We start from the raw sequence: 21,834 nt of genomic DNA, 5'->3' as shown, positions 1-21,834 counted from the left end.
TATGATTGAAACAATGAATACAAAGATATGCATAGCAGCATGCTCCCAACAATATGGAAATTCTAGGTCCATCCAATTTAATTTATTCAGTAAGTGGATTTGATTTTGTTAGGAGAAAGCTATTCAGCCCTATAATAGTTAACACTTCTGGCCCTACCTGGTTTGGCTCAGTGGATAGAGCCTTGGCCTATGAACTGAAGGGTCCCGAGTTCAATTCCAGTCAAGGGTATATGTCCAGGTTTCGGGCTCGATCCCCAGTAGGGGGCATGCAGGAGGCAGCCGATCAATGATTCTCATTATTGATGTTTCTATCTCTTCCTCTCCCTTCCCCTCTGAAATCAATAAAAATATATTTGAAGTAATAATAATCCTATACAATGAAGAGATAATATGCTAATTAGACCAAACAACCGTCCGGACGACCTTCTAGATGAAGCTGGGGCTGCAAGGGCCAAGCCCCTTTCACAAATTTTGTGCACTGGGCCTCTAGTAATAAATAAAAACACTTCTGCAGCCTTCTTGCTCTTGTAGTCTCTGAAATAACCAATTCTCCAGGAAAATGAGAAGAGGGTGCCACATTTTTGTGGATCTCTGGAATGTAAGTGCCAACAAAATGTGATTCATACCTATTATGACACATGGATTCTTTCAGTTATTTTCAGTATATCAGAATTATTTTTTATAAAGGGTTTTAAATATCATTTTTTCTAAATTATTAGATTAGGCTCAATGAAATCTCTTCTTTCCAAATCTTTTAGGTAAGTACAGTATTATAAGAACATATGCCTAATACACAGTAAGCACTCAATAAGTATTTTTTTAAAAATATATTTTATTGATTTTTTACAGAGAGGAAGGGAGAGGGAGAGGGATAGAGAGTTAGAAACATCGATGAGAGCCCTAGCCGGCTTGGCTCAGTGGATAGAGTGTCAGTCTGTGGACTGAAGGGTCCCAAGTTCGATTCCGGCCAAGAGCACATGCCTGGGTTGCAGCCTCGATCCCCAGTAGGGGGTGTGCAGGAGGCAGCCGATCAATGATTCTCTCATTGATGTTTCTATCTCTCTCCTTCCTTCCTATTGATTTTTTTTACAGAGAGGAAAGGAGAGGGGTAGAGAGTTAGAAACATCGATGAGAGAGAAACATCGATTCAGCTGCTTCTTGCACGCCCCCTACTGGGGATGTGTCCTCAACCCAGGTACATGCCCTTGACCGGAATCGAACCTGGGACCCTTCAGTCCGCAGGCCGACACTCTATCTGCTGAGCCAAACCAGCTAGGGCTCAATACGTATTTTTTGATTGGATGAATTGGAGCATAACTCAATCATCACAATTTTTATATGGTAATTAATTCAGACCAAAGCAGAGAAGGATTATGAAACCAAATAATTTAGAAGAATCTTCTTCTTAGAGATTAACTTTGATTCCAATGGCTTGTTTAAATTCACAATTTTGTGGTTCCAAGATATCATAGAAAACTTGTTTTTTGTCAAAATAGTCTCTAATACAAAGTAAATCTTCAATGGAATAGTTATCATTTTTTCCAGTCCATATAGTCAGGCTGTACCTGCATCAGAATAAAACAGAATTCTATAGTTAAAAGTGGAAAATAAGAAACAGTGATGAGGAATTCCAATAAGCCTAAAAATAGTTTGTCTCCAACCAAAATGCACACCGATAAAAAAAAATTAATTAGCAATGGCGAAATTATCCCTTCATTCCTTCATCAACATTAAATGGACTAAAGAGGAAAAAAATTACATTGCTGGTGCTAAATTAGCTAACTGCTGTATCTGAATTACAGGAATGTTAAATGGCTTTAGAAACCCAGACTAGTAGCACTGAAAATAGGCCAAATTTTGGACAAAAGAACTGAGGAGATTGCACTGCTGATCAAGGAATCTGTTCTCGACACAAACACTATAGCTCTAACCTGGGTTTCGTAAGTAGCCTGACCAGAGTCAACGCACAATTGGAAGAGACTGTGAACAGACACAAGTGCCACTGACACCCCCAACACTCATTCACTTTATAAGTGGCTTCACTATTCCTTCTGGGGATTTTTGTCTGAGATATGCTACAAGATGTCACTGAAAATACCAAATGGAATAAATTTAGATCTACTTCTGGAGTTAAAAAACATTAATAATATATGCAGATTTGTTAGGATATAAGAATATGCTCAGCCCTAGCCGGTTTGGCTTAGTGGATAGAGCATCGACCTGCGGACTGAAGGGTCCCAGATTCGATTCTGGTCAAGGGCACATGCCCAGGTTACAGGCTCAATCCCCAGTGGGGAGTGTGCGGGAAGCAGCCAATCAATTATTCTCTCTTATCATTTATGTTTCTCTACCTCTCCCCTCTTCCTTCCTCTCTGAAATTAATAAAAATATATTTTAAAAAAGAATATGCTCAGAATTTTAATGCTATTTAAACTGTATATTTTCATTTCAGTGACATTTTCCTGTTGCACTGGAGTCTAGAGAAATGCAAAGCTGTTAATTTCGTATTTATTTTCCCCATAAACAAGTCAAATCCAGGGGAAAATCTCCAAAGCATTTTTTCTACCAATGATCAAAAAGTAGTCTAACGAAGGCATATATTCTTGTTATACTGACACATTCCTGTCCTTAAGGATGGTGACACCATTCTGGAAATGTAATAGAGGGAAGTACTTTGGATCTTCTTCCATAGCAATATTATGTGACAAATCAAAATGGACTTTTAAATTCTGAGAACACAGAAAAGAAAATGAGAACTACTTTATAAATCTATTATTTTTGCTAATATGGCATCTACTGTATTTGAGCACCATGGTGACAAAATGTATAAAAAGACATGATGTGAACTGAGGTTTAAAAAAGCGCTTTCCAGCCCTAGCCGGTTTGGCTCAATGGATAGAGCGTCCACCTGTGGACTGAAGGGTTCCAGGTTCGATTCTGGTCAAGGGAACATGCCTGGGTTGTGGGCTCAATCCCCAGTAGGGGGCATGCAGGAGGCAGCCAATCAATGATTCTCTCTCATCACTGATGTTTCAATCTCGCTCTCTTCCTTCTTCTCTGAAATCAATAAAAAATACATTTTTTTTTTTAAAAAAGAAGAGCTATCCAGAGCTTTCTAGAGTTCTCTCTTTTAATCTTCCCCCTGTTGTACTTAAACTGAAATAGGAAAAATAAAATTGCCCAAGGATATCTTGAATTGTATTCCTTCAAATCAATTCTCAGGTCTTATATTTAAAGCCCTTTTTATAGTGAAATACCATATGTAGGAAAAATGCATGTGTACATTTTAACAAATTATTAGAAAATTAACTCCAGTGTAACTAAAACAAGTCAAGAAATAGAACATTACGAGCACCTCGAGAGGCACATTTGTCACTGCCCCACCACAACCTTGCCCTCCCCAGGAGTCCTCACAACCTTGACTTTTGTGGTAGCCACCTTCTTGCTTTTCTTAATTTACCAACTATGTATTCATCCCTAAATAAAACAGTTTAATTTTTCCTTTTAATGAATTTTACATAAATGGAGTCATATGGTATAGAATATAATTTTTGGTCTTGATTCTTTTGCTGAACATTGTGAAATTTATCCAAGTTGAATCATGTAGCTACAGTTTATTCATTTTCTTTGCAAAATAGTTTAGCATTATCTACTAAAGTTGAAAATATGAATACCCTAAGACCTAAATATTCTACTCCTAGAATTCCCTCCTGATATAACTGTTCTAAATGCAGGCACATGTGCACCATGGTGTGTGTGTGTGTGTGTGTGTATAAATGTTCTCAGCAGCAATCTTTTGTAATAGTCAAAACCATGAAACAGCTCTGGCTAGTATGGCTCAGCAGATTGAGCATCGTCCCATGCACCAAGAGGTCACCTGTTCTATTCCTGGTCAGAGCACGTGCCCAAGTTGTGGGCTCACTCCCCAGTAGGGGGTGTGTGAAGGCAGCCATTTGATATTTCTCTCTCACACAGCTGTTTCTCTCTCCCTCCTTCTCTAAAATCAATAAAAACATGAAACAATCTAAATGTCATTCAATGATAGAAGAGATAAATAAACTGTGATATACAAGTAATAGAATGATAGTTCTTTATGAATTTAACTAGAGGCCCGGTGCCGAAATTCATGTGTGTGTGTGTGTGTGGGGGGGGGGGGGTTCCTCAGCCCGACCTGCACCCTCTCCAATCCAGGAGCTCTCAGGGGATGTCCTACTGATGGCTTAGGCCCCTCCCCATGGTTCTCTGCTCTCTGAGGGGCCTGCTTGCCTGCCCGCTGGTTGGCGTGGTGACGGGCAAGCAAGCAAGCAGGACCTGCTGTCCGCTGGCTCTCTGCGAGGCCTGCTTGCCTGCTTGCTGCCAGCAGCGGGGCTGAAATGACTGGGGGACTCCCGCAGGGCTGAGGGGACTGGGCGCCGCCATCTTTGTGAGGTCAATTTGCATATCCCCTCTTTATTAGATTAGATAAAAATCTTCCCTAATTCTGTCTATCCTGTTCATGCTCTTCATGGTATCATTTGATAGAAAGAATTTCTGAATTTTCATGTATTCAAATTACTCAAACATATCCCTTATGGCTAATGATTTTTGTATCTTGTTTAAGAATTCTTCCCCTTGCCCAATGTTGTGAAGATAGTTTCTAGTGCTATATTCCATTAAAGCTTTATTATTTCACCTTTCATATTTAAAACAAGAAAACTCTGAAAGAGATGGAGTCAAGAGAAATGCAAAATTAAGGATGGAGAAAAAGAAATCATCATCAACAACAACAAAGAAGAACTAGACAGATACAGAAGAACCCACTTAGTGCAATGCCATGAGGTGAAAGACAAGGAAGTTTCAGACCGAAGGGGGTGACCAGCAGTACTTAATTAAGTGTTGCAGAGGTAAAGAATTTGGCTTGAACAAAGTGTGATCTTCAAATGAGAAATTTCAGGAGAGTGATTGGCTACACAAGAAGTGGAAGATGAGAAAATTGAGGCAAGAGATAATGAAAGAAATGGGATAGTAGGAACATCCTATTTGAACATGGCAGCTTAAAATCAGCCCTGCTTCCCTTTTCTCCTAAGAATCACCCAAAAGCAGCAAAAAGAACAGAAGAATGAAAACAGAAACTTGATATTCAATGAAATTAAGAAAGAGCTGAAACTGAAAATTATAAAACAGGTAAAAAAGGATTCCAGTAGCAATACATTAAGGCCAGATGGGTATATAAGGAGATGGAGTTCGCCCATGTAGCAGTTTACAGAGGAAGCCTACAAAAGCCACTCACAGATGAGGAGCAATTTCCACCTAAACACTTTGCAGAGCTTTCCTGGATCAGCTTTGGTCCCGAGAAGCAGTGTAGACAAGGAAAGACTTTACAAAGGAATGCCATAGGGAACAAGGCCACTGCTGTGGAAACCCAACATTTTAAATTTAAGAAATAGATGAAAGATTTTACTTAAACTACAACCACCTATCAGCACTGACTGGGGAGAAGTTAAAGATTAAACAAACTCACACATGAGACTCTCTGGGTCATAAGAACCATAGTCCTGGTTCCTCTCAAATATGAACTTTGGGCAAGTAGCTGATCTAGAAGACCTCACTTTCGTTAAAGTAGAATAATCAAAATAATTTGGCAGAGGTTTTATACAAGAGAGTACAACAAAATATAAGAAAAAATAAATGGCAGATGGAATAATAAATACCTCATCTTTAAACAACTATCAGATAGCTGAAACAGATTAAACAAATGAACAAAAAGAATGCCACAAAGCAGATGAAAACCACAACCAAACATTTTTTAAATGATGCAATTACCTCTTTGAAGAAAGAGCATAAAGCAGAGATATGAGCTCAAATGCAAGACAACAGAAAGGAGGTGGTAAAACATTAACTGGCAGATCTTAGGAAAGAAGTGGAAAATTAATACCATTACAAAAACAATATTAAATCTAAAGGTATACAAGGAAGAAAAGACATTATTGAAAATACAGTAAGGGACAGAAAAGACAAATTATAAAATCAAGTAAAATAAAATGCAAATAAAAGGAGAGACTAGAGAGAAAATAATAGATAACAAAGACAAGCAAAGGAGATTTACATATTCATAATAGGAGTCCCTAAAAGAGAAATCATAGTGTTACAAATGCAAAAGAACAAATATATAAAAATATAATTCACAGAAATATTTCAGAAAATAACATTTGAATCTACATAGTGAAAAGAAGTCCACATGCCTGTGTCTCCATAAGATACAGAATGGTCCTTATGGAGACACAGTCTAGTAAAATTACTAAGCCTCAAAGACAAAGAACCCAGCCGGGTGGCCCACTTGGCTGGAGTGTCCTTCCGTAAGCCAAAAGGGTTGTGGGTTCAATTCTTGGTCAGGGTTCGTAGAGGCAGCCAATTGTTCTCTTTTACATCAACGTTTCTCATTTTCTCTTTCTCTCTCTCTCTGTCTCCCTCTCTCTCAAAAAATCAATTAAAAATATCCTTGGGTGAGGATGAAAAAAAAGTTTTCATGGAATAGACTTCTGAAATTATTATAGAATTCAGAGGGTAACTATTTTATCTGCTTAAAACTTTGTCAATGTATAGCAATGAAAAAAGTGACATTTACTGGGCACCTACTATGTGCAAAAACTGTGAGGAAGAGACAATGTTAAGGTTCATTAAGAAGCTTCACTCTGGTGAGGGAGTCTATATGCTTACAGAATCAGTGTTCATATCCTCTCCTACACACACCGTCTTGATATAATTAGTTTCTATCCTTTGTCTCTGTCTTTCACACACACTCACATGCACACTCTATGCTGTTAAACTTATACATACCTGTTTGATTTCTTTAACAGCCAAAGAAACTGAGAACAAGACTGTCTGACTAATGCTGCTCTGACAGGAAAAGTTACAGGCTGACTTAGTTCATTGCATATGCATTCCATCTCTTTCACCATTGTCCAACTATAACCTGAAATCAAAAGGAAGAAATTTAACTTTTCTACTAGAATACTAAAGTCAATTAAATAAAAACTAAATTACATATGTAAATTCACAGGTAATTCATGCAAATTTTCATTTGAATACAAATAGAATTAAAATATCACTTAGTGCAAGAAAATATTTTGGGTGGAAAATGTAGATGAAAGTTAAATCTAAAATCATGCCACAAGTAATCTACAGCAAATCTGAGAAAAAAAAATGCCTTGGCTGGGTAGCTCAATTGGTTACATATTATTCTGGTTGCAGGTTTGATCCCTAGTTAGGGACATACAAGCATCGATCAACGAATGTATAAATAAGTGGAACAATAAAAATATTCTCCCTTCTCTCCCCCTTCTTCTTTCTCTAAAATCAATAAATGAAAAAAAATAATTTACTAATATTTCAAGTGCAAAAAAAGCAAATTTTGACACAGTAGTTACTTTAAAGATTCTAAGACTTTTAGGCACTTCCTCATCATTAATACTCCCTATAGACTAAGATCTTCCATTTATGTTAATTACGTTTTCTTTTCTAAGAGAAAGATGGCTACTAGGTGTTGGTTAGCTAATTAAGTAATAATTAACTTGAGATTTTTAAATTTTATTTATTTGTTTATTTATTTACTTATTACTCTTTAATTTATCAGGGTGACATTTAACTTCAATTTTTAAGCTTTTGGCTAGTCCAGATTTCTAATACATTTTACCTAAAATAGACATAGTGGTAGACTTTTATATATGTGCTTTCAATCATGTTAAGACATTGTAAAAATCACACCTGTTTATAAAAACTTTAGAAAAAAAATTATATTTCTAAAGTAACCCAGAATCTATCAAAAGCAGGTTGTAAAAAAGCATTGGTCAGTAAAAGAGCATTTTATAGAAAGCCTATGTGAATATGTTAGGTTAGCAGTTAAATTTCTCATGAAAGAAGGGAAAGGTCTGCTTTCCTTTTGAATCTGAAAAAAATATACATCTTTAATTAGAAAAATTGCTAATAGAAGCTACACTTAACATTATTGCTAACAGAAGCTATACTTCCATTAACAAAAACATAAAATCTCTTTATAAAATTTGTGGCATAAGAAGCAAGGGAGGATAAAACACACGTTGGTAATGACAAGAGGCCAGTGGGGGAAAGCAGCCTTAAATAATTCAACACCAATATGACTTAAAGACCCAGATATGGTTTAACTCAATTGAAGCCTGAGGTTAAAGCCTGAGTTAAACAGTGACTAAAAGGAGTTCAGAATTAGTAAGCAAGATACTAAATCATTTCTGGTTTACCTTCTTTAAACACTTTAAATTATATGTTACAATTTTTAATGAAATTAATAAAAATTTGAATGATTAGAAAGTTGAACTAGAATTAAGTTAAAACATATTATTTTTTCTCTCAATCATAACAATTATTGGTCCAAGGGATTATAACCTAAATGTCACTAGATAGTAGTTATTCAAATCTCATGTTAGACTAAAAAACTTTCTATCTAAAACAATAATACTTTGGGTGGTGGGCACACAGTGAAATATACAGATCTTGTATCACAGAAATGTACACTTGAAATCTCTATGTTCCTATTAACCAATGTCACCCCGATACATTTAATAAAAATAAATAAAAACAGTAATAGTAAAAAAGTAAAAAATGAATGCCCTAAACACAGGATAAAAGCTCACATCTCCATAGGTTCTAAATACCTTCTTAGTTCATCATTTTAACCGCATGGACAGGTGTCCATAGTATCTGATTGCTTACTGGCTGTTTACCTGGAAATTACTACCTAGGGATGTATAAAGAAATAGAAAGATGAATTCAAATAGTGTAGTAAGTTTCAGCCAGAAAAGAGAAGCTGAAAATATCAGGTCCTTCTGTAGAAATATGTGAAGGAAAGAAGGGATCGAGCCTAGAAGAGAAAGAAGTGCATGGCCTCCCACACCTTGTCCAGCCAAAGAGAGCAGGAGGGCACCAAGGCCCCAGCACCCTGCATGGGAGCCCCTTCCAATGTCCAGGCAGCAGCACTCACACTCCCCCTACTTCTGGCCTCAAATCACATGGAAAGCTCTTAAAACCATTTTTTTTAATCTTTCATCTAACAATGGGAGCTTGCTCCACAGTAAAAAGAAAAAAAAAGACTATAGAATGTTTTACAAGTTCAAAGAGACCAACTTAGGATTTGTTTAAAGTATGTACAGAGGCAGCTTTCATTATTCTAGACCGTGCCAATAAATATTTCCCATGGAAGCTGGTGACAGAATGTCACCAGTGAGTGAAGTGTCTCCTGAAATAATAGAAGAATCATACACATATCTTTAGGGCCAGACCTTTCTCTCCATTAGGCTCTTAGATTTTGTGGAACGTGTTTTTGGTTTTGTATTGAAGGTATTTTTGTATTTTCAGTATTTATATTTTTTAAAATATTTTTTTATTGATTTCATAGATGAAGGGAGAGGGAGAGAGAAATAGTAACATCAATGATGAGAGAGAACCATTGATCGTCTCCCTCCTGCACCCCCCCCACTGAGGATCGAGCCCGCAACTGGGGCATGTGCCCTGACGGGGAATCGAACCGTGACCTCCTGGATCATAGGTCAACGCTCAACCACAGATCCACGCCGGTTGGGCTGGAGTATATTTTAATTTGACCACCAAGAAATACATTTTTAAAAATTATTACCTTCATTAACTTTCTCAGGATGCCATCCTGTTGTCCAACCCAGGGAAAAGGTCACATCTGGAAAGAAGGAAGTCACAGTGTCTATAAAAGGTTTTGCATCCACTACTCTGCTGTTTCCATTTGGACCGGGAAGAATATCAGCGTTAATCCACACAGGACGCTTCAGATGCTTCTTCACATTTTCCAAGAGCATCATGGCTGGCTCTACAGCTGCCAGACTGAAAACACAGTTTGTTGTCAATGACCGATAGACCTAGAGATTTTGAAACAATAAGGTTTTAATCAGACTACATAATTTTTCCTCTTGAAAAATGTATACACACACTTTACTGGAAACTATACTACTTACAATGCTGAACCATTTCAGACCCTTTAAGGCCTATGTTGATTTCTAAGAAAATTAGCTTTTAGTGAATACTGTGATGGGAGGCTAAGAACTTGAAAGATGGATGTTGGGGGGGGGGGAAACATTCAGCATCCCCTCTCCACATTTCCATCTTTCTTCCTAAGGGACTGGCATCCTTCTGCTTATGCTTCTACCGCTTTTCACTCCACTCCTTTTGGGCTCTCTGTTTTGAGAAGAGAAACTGATAATCCCATTATTTCTTGGGTCACGTTTATTAGTAAGCAAGGATACTGTGCATTAAAACCAGAGGAAACCAGCCGCTAGCCTTTCACTCTGCTCTCATGTGGTAAGCTCTTTTTCCCCATTCTTCTGCCCCTGGAATGGAGGGCCTAGATTTTATATATATTGTTTTAATTTAAAAAATATTTTTCAATTACAATTAACACTCAGGATTATTTTGTATTAGTTTCTAGGTGTACAGCATAGTAGCTATATAATCATATACTTTACAGTGTTCCTCCTGATATTTTCAGTGCCCACCTGGCATATACATAGTTATTACAATATTATTGACCATATTTCCTATGCTGTACTTTACATCTCCATGACTATTCTGTAACTACCAATATGCACTTCTCAATCCCTTCACCTTTTTCACCCAGTTCCCCAATACCCTTCCCCTCTGGCAACCATGAGTCTATTCTCTGTACCTATGAGTCTGTTTCTGTTTTGTTGTTCATTTATATTGTTCTTTAGACTACACATGTAAGTGAAATCATATGGCATTTGTCTTTCTCTGTCTGACTTATTTCACTTAGCATAATACCCTCTAGGTCCATCCATGCTGTCTCAAATGGTAAGATTTCATTCTTTTTTATTGGAGGCCCTAGATCTTAGTGGACTAATAAACTCTAATGCTGCAAATTCTAATGAAGATGCTGTATTTCTCTGTCTCAAATGCACTCTGCCTTGAAGGGTATCAATACCATGTTAAAACGACAATTCTGATCATCTGACACTGTACTTCCTACAAATTCCCCCATTTTTGGTACCAAGCACCTCATACCTGTGATTCGAAAGCTTGCATGTCTGCAAGTCCTATGGGGTTCTGCTCCTCCTGGGTGCAGCCGGGGGGGGAAACCCTGAAACTCTTTTCTGGAAAGGACTCTGATTTCTTAAGAAATCTGGTGTTTGCAGAGGTTGGGGGAACTTTTTAGGCTTTCGCAATTTAGTAAGCTGACATAGGGCTGTTTAAATTGGTTTTCAATCTGACAATATCTAGTGTCAAACAGAATTTTCTCCCCAAAATTGAAATTCCTTCAGCATATATAAGTGAAATTCCATCAGCATATACTACATGTAAAGCACTGTGGCAATAAGAAACTATGACACAAGACACAATGAAGCAAGAATTTAATATGCATATTCTATTTTATATGTAAATATTTTAGTTACCACTAATATAGACTACTAATACAAAAGTAATGATACTCTCCCTTACCAAACACTTAAATATGAAAAACAAAAACCTACATTAAGTAAAACATAAAACCTTACTAAAGGAAATAACAACTTTTGTTATTATAGTTCTTATTTTTCTAGAACTTGTCAAGATAATCCTAAAGGAGTATATGTGGAGGAAAAGCCTGGAAGACCCAATATTGTAAATCCTGTATAATGACACATCCCTCTCAATCCTATATAATAAAACCCTAATATGCAAATCAGCCGAACAGTGGAATGACCAGTTGCTATGATGCACACTGACCACCAGGGGGCAGATGCTCAATGCAGGAGCTGCCCCCAGCCCACAGGCCCTGACCGGCAGCGGCAGGGTGTGGGACCAGCGAGTGGGTGGCGCCAGGCCAGACAAGGCAGGTGCCAGCGGGGGCCCCAATCGCCCTGCCAGTCACCCCACAGATTGGCACTGATCACTGGCCAGGCCTAGGGACCCTTCCCATGCATGAATTTCATGCACCAGGCCTCTAGTTAAACTATAAATTCCATGTAATTCTAATTACATTCTCAGTTCTTACATGTATTAGTATTAAGTTTCCCATAAAGGACTGTCTAAAGGTTTGCCACACTGATAATTTGAAGAGGGAAGTCCTGATCAGAATACTATCTAAAATTTCTCTTTGCTTAGTACTTTTCTAAATCCCTAGAAAAAAATTTAAACTTAGTTTTTATAGAATAGATTCTTTTTCCTAAAAAGTTACTTGTATGTCAAACTTCTGAGTATCACATCCTATTTTTCTATTAAATTCATTTAGAAATTAGGGGTGACATAATTAAAATCACACTTAAAATTACAATAACTCGTTTAAAATTATGTTCTAAGGGGAAATAATTTTTGCTAAAACACAGGGGAGTTTGCTACTCCAAATAAAATTTTTAAATCATCATATATTACTTAGTTATTATTATTACTGAACAAGTTAACTTCAATGTACAAAACAAGAGCTAGTAAGTTTTGACTAAAAGGTCATTCAGCTTCTCTTACTGAGAAAGTGAAGAGTTTTGCTTCAGAGTGCAAATTCTAGTCAGACGAGCAACACCCTTCAAATATGTTATTACCAAAAAGTCTTTTTTTTACTGGCCTTTTGTGGTAGCTGTCAATGTTTAAGAATGAATGAGCTGCCCTGCTGGTGTGGCTCAGTGATTGAGCATGAACCTGTGAACTGATTCCTGGTTGGGGCACATGCCTAGGTTGTGGGCTTGATCCCCAGTAGGGGGCGTGCAGAAGGCAGGTGATCAATGATTCTCAATATAGAAGTTTCTGTCTCTCTCTAGCTCTCCCTTCCTCTCTGAAATCAATAAATATATAGATCTAAAAAAAAATAAATGAGCTAATCTGACTAGCAAGGAGCCAAAGAATACATCACAGGGAATAACTCCAGGGGCAATAATAAACATACAAAAAACTAAACACACGAAAAGGCAAGGAGCTCTAAAACTTCGAGTCACCAGGCATTAAAGATCAAGTACTTTGTTTCATGGCATATTGAACTGGCTCCAGGAAACCTGAAATCTGGTCCTCGCTCAGCTGCCAAGCTCAGCTATTGTCCTTGAGTAAATCACTTAACCCCTCTGGGACTAAATTTCTTTGTCAATGAAATGGAATTGGAACATTCACCATCTTAAAAGTTTTTCCATTTACTGCAAATAGCTCTGGAATTCACCAACAGTATAAGGAGGTTTACTGGTATATTTAGCCCCACAACAATGACTAGAGTCCTCTTAATAACTCTATGAATAATTTTTCCAAATATATATATTTTTTTCTCCAGAGGGAGGAAGGGAGAGGCAGAGAGGGATAGAAACATCACTGATGAGAGAGAATCATCAATCAGCTGCCTACTGTACACCCCTTACTGGGGATCAAACCCACAACCCGGGCATGTGCCCTGACCAGGAATCAAACTGTGACCTCCCAGTTCATGGGTTGACGCTCAACCACTGAGCAACACCAGCCAGGCAGATTTCCAAATCTTTATTAATTTCTTGAGATCATTCAATTCAAAAATATTGTTCAGAGATGAAGTAGGCTTACCACAAATCCTAGATTTTCATAGAAGCTGCGTTAGTGCTTATGGTGAGCTTCTATGGTGACCCAATATATTTCTGGCTTTACCTATAATTTTCACACTACCAAAATACCAGAAAAGTAAAACTTACTATGAAATGACACTTAATCTTGCTCTTCATTATCAATGCCTCCAAAATACTGTTTTTAAGGAACATTTCAGTTATTGAAGAAATCTAAATAATCCCCTATACACAAATGTAACAACATAAATCAAGTAGAATATGCATTAACTACCTCAACAAAATTCTCTCAATTCCTTCTCTTCTGGACTATCTTTTAATAAAGGTAGCATTGTAAATTTACTGTTGTATTATCATAATGGTCACTTACAATAAATTCCTTTATAAAAATTAACTTTAAACAGCTCAGTGGGTGTTAGATCCATTCCTAGAATGTATCAGTCTGCAATTCCAATTCAACTTAGATAAAAGTACAAAGTTAGTTAGTCAGGCATAGATATGAGAGGCTATTAACTTCCCCCCCACAAAATAATTATTCTGTAACAACCAGAAGACTGAATATATTTGTACAAATACCTCTTAAAATCCAGCTTGATGCCTTTATTGCTTTTCGTGACTTCAGTCAGCCATTCCTGGAGAGTATTATCACTACTTGTTTCAGGAGGATGGGCCATGATCGGCTGGCCATGGTCTGATCCCTCACTTGGAAGGAGGACATCAGCCTCTATCATGTGGGCAGTGCCTGTCCAAATAAAAGAAGTTAATACTTACAAAATAGGGACTGCAGAAGATGCCAGACCTTTTGAGAAAGATAAAAGGTCTCTGGTACCTGCAAATATGCTCAGATACTTTTTAAAGAGTTGGATTCATCTATTACCCAATGTAAATATAAATAACTGCACTGACTTACTTTTCAGTGCCTCATTCATTTGTGCCTTATGGTTAGCAGCATGATACCAGGTGATCTGGGCACCATCTTCTGTGGTGATCTGGTTATTTCTCAGAAAATACTGCAGTATATTTTCACTCCAAGATCCTAAAATAACAGCATTTCCATGAAAAAGAATAGATTGTTTTATATGGGGTAAATAATTTTAATAAAAAAGGGCACAGCAGAGAGAATAAAGTAATTCAACGAAGAAAAACATGAGATTTTAAAAAATGAGAACAAGTACGATATGGCAGGTATTTAATATATATAAATATATAAACATGCTACATATGATGTAAGTAATAACTAGTAAACATATAGGATAGTCTGAATCTCAGAAGCATGAAAAAGTATGTAGAAAGAAAAAAAAAACAGGTAAAACACAGATATTTTAAAGCAGGAATTTTCACACTATGTCACATGGATTCCAGGCCCCTTAAATAAGTAAAACATGTTAAGCCAAAGCTGTATTAAAAGCTTCTAAATTTTGTACATTTAATTGTTTTCTCCACCTGAAGCCCCATTCCATATTTACATTAACAATTTAGAACCTTAAATTACACAGTTAAGCATATTTACCTTCAGATTATGAGTCTCAGCAACATTTATATGAATGACTAAGTAAACACCTGAGTTAATATTCACAGATTTATCTAGCATGTACAAACATATATAATTCCCCATATCTATAATTACTTTTTGGCAGACCAGAGTTTATTTTAATTAAACATTAAAATATGAGTTAACTGAGACCAAAACACTTGAATTCAGATCTATCCCAAATTATGCCATATCCTACAACAGCAATGAGAAAAAGCTGAAAAACAATGAAAACAGTTATCTATAATCTTACCTCCCTAATTCTTGTTCATTTATTTAAACATTTAAGTGCCTGCCAAATGGCTGCAAGTTGATGCCTTTTGTCTTCTGTTATTTATTAATTCTGCCTAACAACAGTTAAAAAACTAAAAATGGTCAGCCATCATAAACTGCTGATACACATTAAGAAAAAGTAAAAATTGATTACAGAAAAGAGGAGCATATAACTTCAAAATAACATACATGGGACTCAGCAACCACTCTGTATGTGGGACTACAGAATAAAGGAGAGAATTAGGCTGCAGCATCCACTATCCCCCAAGCAATTTCCTACCCAAAACACTAGGCCCTATTTTGCATATGTAATAGAATCAGAGACTTTTAGATGAAAATACATGGCCATCGTATTTTAAATATTTAAGTTAGGCATTTTTAGAAGGCACATTAATTATTGGCTATAACAGACATGTCCAACAATGGAAAAATAATTTAATCATAGTATATTCTCAAGATAAAATATGTGACTGATGTGGATGTCAACAATGACGTTTTAGAGATACACTAAAAGCCTCACAAAAAAGGTAATTATGCATGTTACCAGAAAAAAAGTAAATGTTAGTTAATGGTATATACTGGCCCACAGTACCATTCAACTATTAAGCACACTGCAGTCAAATTTTTTATAAGGATAACCTATATACTAATAATAAAATACCATGACTCCAGAAACTAAAAAAAATGTAAGTAAAAAGTTCTCCTTGCCCTGTTAATGGATGAAATTGCTACCTTATACCCACAACTGTATATATCTATAGACTTTAAGATGACTCAAATTATCTATGACATTAATTCTATTTTAAGTAGGCTATAACTCTGAAGATAGGGCCAAGAGAAAGGCAAAATTAGTTGCAATTTTTTGAATTAAGACTTTTGGGGGAACAGTTTTACTAGTAGCTCTACAAAAAAAAAAATTGAGTGAAAGATACAGTGAGTTCACGTATGTCCCTTCCCCTATTTTTACATCTTTTTGTGGTGATGTTTTTAAATTGATTGTGGTGATGATTATATACCAACTCTGAATATACTAGTACTAAAAAACGGATGAATGACATGCTTTAAAAATGAATGAACTGTAAGGTGTGCAAATTACCTCAATAAGAAGAAAAAAAGAAAAAAGATTTTTAAATATAAAAATACATCTATCCTTTGACCCAGAAATTTCACTTTTATAAATTTTCATAAATTTATTCCATAACAGATGTGCTTACATGTGGGAAATGACACATTTGATATAAAGATATTTATTGCAGCACGGTTTGTAAAAACAAAAGGGGAAAATAACCTAAATATCCACCAACAGTAAATACACTGAATAAATTATAGTATATCCAGGCAATGCAACATTAAGCAGCCATTAAAAAGAATGAGGCAAATCTCTATATACAGATACAGAGTCATCTCAAAGTTATGTTAAGTGAAAAAAAGCAAGGTAGAGACTATAGGTACTGTAATAGGAAGAATAACGACACACACACCCAAAAGCCTTCTATGTCCTAATTCCTATGCTATATTATATAGCAAGGAGGAATTAAGGTTACAGATGGAATTAAGTATGCTATTCAGCTGACTTTGAGACGGAGGTATAGCCCAAACTATCCAGGCGGGCTCAATTTAATCACAAGACCCTTATAGGTGAAAGAGGGAGGCAGGAGAGTTGGTGTCAGAGTGATGCAATATGAGAGACTCAACCAGCCACTGCAGACTTTGAAAATGGAGGAAGAAATCATAAACCAAGGAACTCAAGCGGTCTCTATAGTTAGTTGACCATAAGTTCAGGAGCATAGAGTCTAGAGCAGTGGTTCTCAACCTTCCTAATGCCGCGACCCTTTAATACAGTTCCTCATGTTGTGGTGACCCCCAATTTCATTGATACAAATTGAATATAATTAAAGCATAGTGATTAATCACAAAAACAATATGTAACTATATATGTGTTTTCCGATAGTCTTAGGCGACCCCTGTGAAAGGGTCATTCGACCCCCAAAGGGGTCGCGACCCACAGGTTGAGAACCACTGCTCTAGAGGTAATGTAGCCATGCTGACACTTTGATTTTAGTTCAGTGAGACCCATGTCAGAATTATAAAATAACAAATCTGTGTTGTTCTAAGCCACTAAAAACTAATGCTTTAAAAAACTAGTTTGTATGTTTTTTAAACAGTGAAACTTTTAAAAAGAGATATATAGTATATGATGATGGCAAATATACTATGATTTTAACTATATTTTCTTAAAAGTCAGAATTGTTAAAAAATGTACCATAAAGTTACTCTGGGGGCCTCTGAGTATTATCATTAGGTGGATTCCTTTCCTACTTCAAAATAGTTTATAAATGTTCTATAATAAGCATGCATTATGTTTACAGTCAGGAAAAAATTTAAACTGAAAAGGTTGAAGTATATAAGGTTCATGTACAAAAGTCAACTGCATTTCTATTTATGAACAAGTGGAATTTGAAATGGAAAATAATACCATTTACATTAGCACCTCAGAAACTGAAATACTCAGGTATAAATCTAATAAAACATGTACAAAATCTATATGAGGAAAACTGCAAAGCTCTGGTGAATGAAATTAAAGAACTTAAATAGAGAGATTATCCATGTTCAAAAACAAAAAAATTATATTGTCAAGATGTCAGTTCTTCCCAACTTGACCAATAGATCCAAGCAATTCTAATCAAAATCCCATCAAGTTATTTCATGGATACTGACAAACTGATTCTAAATTTAAAAAAATAGTTTATTGATTTTCAGAGAGAAAGGAAGGGAGAAGGCAAGAGAGAAACATCAATGTGAAAGAGAAACATCGATCAGCTCTTGTGCACGCCCCCACCAGTGATTGAGTCCATAACCTGAGCATGTGCCCTGAGCAGGAATTGAACAAGCAATCTCTTGATGCATGGGATGACAACCGATCAACTGAGCCACATGAGCCAGGGCAGATTCTAAAGTTTATATGGAGGGCAAAAAACCCCAGAAGAACCAACAAAATATTGAAGGAGGACAAAGTAATGACACTACCTCACATCAAAACTTACTATAAAGCTAAAGTAATCAAGACAGAGTGGTACTGGTGAAAGAATAAACAGATCAATGGAACAGAATGAAGAGCCCCCAAATAGATCTCCATAAATATAGTCAACTGATCTTTGACAAAGGAGCAAAGGCTATACAATGAAGCAAAGACAGTCTTTTCAACAAATGGTTCTGGGACAACTGGACATCCACAACCAAAAAAAAATGATATCCAGACAAAGACCTTATACCTTTCACAAAAATTAAGTCAAAATGGACCATAGACATAAATGGAAAACTATAAAACTCCTAAAAGATAATATGAAGAAAACCTAGATGACCTTGAGTATGGCAATGACTTTTTAGTTATGCACCAAAGGCACCATCTACGAAAGAAATAATGAATTAGGTGGACTTAATTAAATGAAAAACTTCTGTTCTGGGAAAGACAACATCAAGAAAATAAGACAAACCACAGACTGGGAGAAAATATTTGCAAAAGACAATCAGATAAAGGACTGTTATCCAAAATATACACAGAACTCTTAAAACTCGACAATATGAAAACAACCCAATTTTAAGACCTCAACAAACAATTCACCAAAGAAGATAAACAGATGGCAAGCATATGAAAAGGTGTTCCACATCATGTGTCATAAGAGAAACACAAAACAACAAAGTACAACTGATACCATCCTATATAATAAAAGTGTAGTATGCAAATTGTCCCCTCGACTGGGAGTTTGCCCAGGAGTTTGACCAGGGGGTGGGGCCAGCCGGGGGAAGGGACGGAGTATCAGCTGGCCAGCAGCCACCTTACCAGTGCACAAATTTCATGCACTGGGCCTCTAGTTGTAATATAACCTAGTTATAATAACTGGGAAGAAGCAAAGAGAAGGCCAAATATTATGAACGTGTCATCTGTGCAGCTTTGCCAGGAAGCTGCAGTTTAGAATAAAGCCCAGTAAAGTCTGGATGAAATAGGGAAGGTACTTGCCTGTCAATCACACCTAGGAATAGGTCATTAGCTATAGTAGACGTGGCTGCTTCAAGCACCTGAAGATTTGAGATACTTAAGCTCCTAAAAGGAGTTTGCTTCTTGATCTCTTGGGACTCTTGTTGCAGGGGGTGCACTCTCTTGGGTCCCCTGCATTTGCCCACATGGCCCAGAGTCATGTGGACCCCAAACAATGGACTGAATAACTGTAACTAGCCTATTACTGTACTGGACCCAATTCCATCATGGAACGGAAACTTTGGATGCTGGCATTGCTTTTAGCTCTACTGAATCCCCAGATGCACATCTTCCAGGACTGGTTTAAGGGAAATGGGACTTTACAAACCCAGAGATGTAATTCCACACAAATAAAGATCACTCATCCTCCCATGTGAGTCTCAGAAAATTCTTTTTCTTGCGATATCCTAAGGACCCCACTTCCACTAGCAAAAAAACAACAACAAAAAGCCACCCATGCATTTCTCCGATAACACAACTACACACCTATTAGAATGGCCAAAGTCCAGAACACTGATATAACAAATGCTGGTGAGGATGGGAAGCAACAGGAACTCTCAATCATTGTTGGTGGGGATGAAAAATAATGCAGACACTTTGCAAGATAGTTTGGCAGTTTCTTATAAAACTAAATATACTCTTACCATATGATCCAGTTGTATTCCCTGATATTTACCCAAAGGAGCTGAAAACTGTCGTCCAAAAACCTGCACACAGACGTTTGCATCAGCTTTATTCATAATTGCCAAAACGTGGAGGCAACCAAGCTGCTCTTCAGAGGGTAAATGGATAAACTGTGGCATACCCAAACAATGAAATACTATTTGATGCTAAGAGAGAAAGGAGCTTATCAAGTAAGAAAAAGACATGCAGGAAACTGAAAAGCATATTACTAAGTGAAAGGAGCCAATCTGAAAAGGTGACATAACATATGATTCCAACTATATGACGTTCTGGAAAAGACAAAACTACGGAGATAGTAAAAAGATCAGTGGTTGCCAGGGATTGGGGTGGGATAAGGGTTGGATCACAGAGTATTTGGGAGCAGAGAAACTATTTTGTATGATACCATAGGATTGGATACATGTCATTATACATTTGTCAACCCATAGAATGTACAGCACCAAGAGTGAACCCTGGTAAACTGGACTTTGGGTGATTATGATGTGTCAGTGCAGGTTCACAATTGTACTGCTCACTGGGGAATGTTGATAATGGGGAGGCTATGCATGTATCCAGGTAGGGGACATATGGGGAATCTGTTTCTCCCATTCAATTTTCCTATGACCCTAAAACTTCTCTTAAAAAACACGAAGTAGGGCGCAATATTCTTGCCACTCTTTGTCGTCAGAATTTTTTTTTCCCCTCTTAACACCCACGCAGAACCAAGGTTCCAAGCCAATGGATTGTGGACGCGCGCTGAGAATGCGGATTGCCAGGATCTAAAAAAGGGAGGGGCGCTGCCAGAGGTGTCTCTCAAAGTGTCCCATTCCCCCATCTCTTCCCACGCACAGGGCAAGGAAAGTGCAGGATGTGGAGCCCGTTCTGCGGAGCGGGGACTGGCGCTTACCAGGGCCCCCAGCGGTCGTTGCCATGGTGATAGACGCCTGCGGTCTGCAAGCGCTAAGCCGTGGGCACCGCGATGACCCTTCGCAGGTGGCGTAGAAACACGACTCCACGAACGAGGGAAGAGCGGTCAGTCCCCGAGCGCGGCCTGAGAGCACCTTGGGAAGCGGAGGTGGAAGCGGCGGGGGTGGCGAGAATGCGCAGGCGCAGAGGCTGTGGCTGGTGCGCAGGCTCCGCGGCCGCTGGGCTGTTCAAGTGTTGCGCGAATTGTGTTTTTGGGAAAAGTAGTCAGAAAAAAGGTAGGTAGTTCTGTCGATAGGCGCGGGCTGGGAAGACAGAGGCAGAGGGTGAGGCCCCAAAATCTTTAGGTCTGGCCCTGCCAAGGCAACCGCAGGTGGGACTTGAAATTTAATAAATCTAGCAATTGTAAATTATAACTTTCCTAATTTTTCTTATTCCATTTGTTCAAATCTAATAATTCATTTCATAAGAAGCACCTTAGTAGTAATAATTCTGTTGTATTACGTTTTATTCTATAGTGTTACTAGTTCCGTGGATGGAATATCATTACAAGGATTTCCAAGTAAAAAAAAATAAAACTGGAAGCAGGTTTTGGAACTGGTGAGAAGACTGTGAAGTGTACTGAGGCAACTGCAAAGAAAATGCCTTCCCTTTACATGCTGGGCTTGGATGTGGTTTTTGTTTTTTTTAACTGGGAGATTTTGCACTACTCAGCTTCCGAATGTTTAAGAACAGCGTATTACACTTTTTACATTATATCTTGACACATATTACATACCAGACTTCCTTTTATAACGCGAAATTTGGTTTTCCGTAGTATTATTTATTTCAGGCACTGCCTGCCAGCTCACAATTAAGTTTTGGCAGCA

General features: G+C 37.4%; 1 protein-coding gene across 1 annotated transcript; it reads right to left on the bottom strand.

The window, feature by feature from the left end:
* Window positions 1–1,234: 1,234 nt before the first annotated feature.
* FAM151B (family with sequence similarity 151, member B) lies at window positions 1,235–21,124 on the bottom strand. Its single transcript, XM_005858089.2, has 6 exons — window positions 20,949–21,124; window positions 14,449–14,574; window positions 14,115–14,280; window positions 9,644–9,861; window positions 6,817–6,952; window positions 1,235–1,565 (listed from the first exon to the last, which is right to left on the bottom strand). Exons 1-6 carry the CDS (start codon window positions 20,971–20,973, stop codon window positions 1,406–1,408), a joined length of 831 nt encoding a protein of 276 aa, XP_005858151.1. The 5' UTR covers window positions 20,974–21,124; the 3' UTR covers window positions 1,235–1,405.
* Window positions 21,125–21,834: the final 710 nt, after the last annotated feature.

Source organism: Myotis brandtii, unplaced genomic scaffold (assembly GCF_000412655.1).
Source record: "Myotis brandtii unplaced genomic scaffold, ASM41265v1 scaffold115, whole genome shotgun sequence".
Taxonomy (NCBI): Eukaryota; Metazoa; Chordata; class Mammalia; order Chiroptera; family Vespertilionidae; genus Myotis; species Myotis brandtii.
The sequence above is the reverse complement of the archived record's forward strand: the minus strand, read 5'-3'. Positions and strand labels throughout refer to the sequence as shown.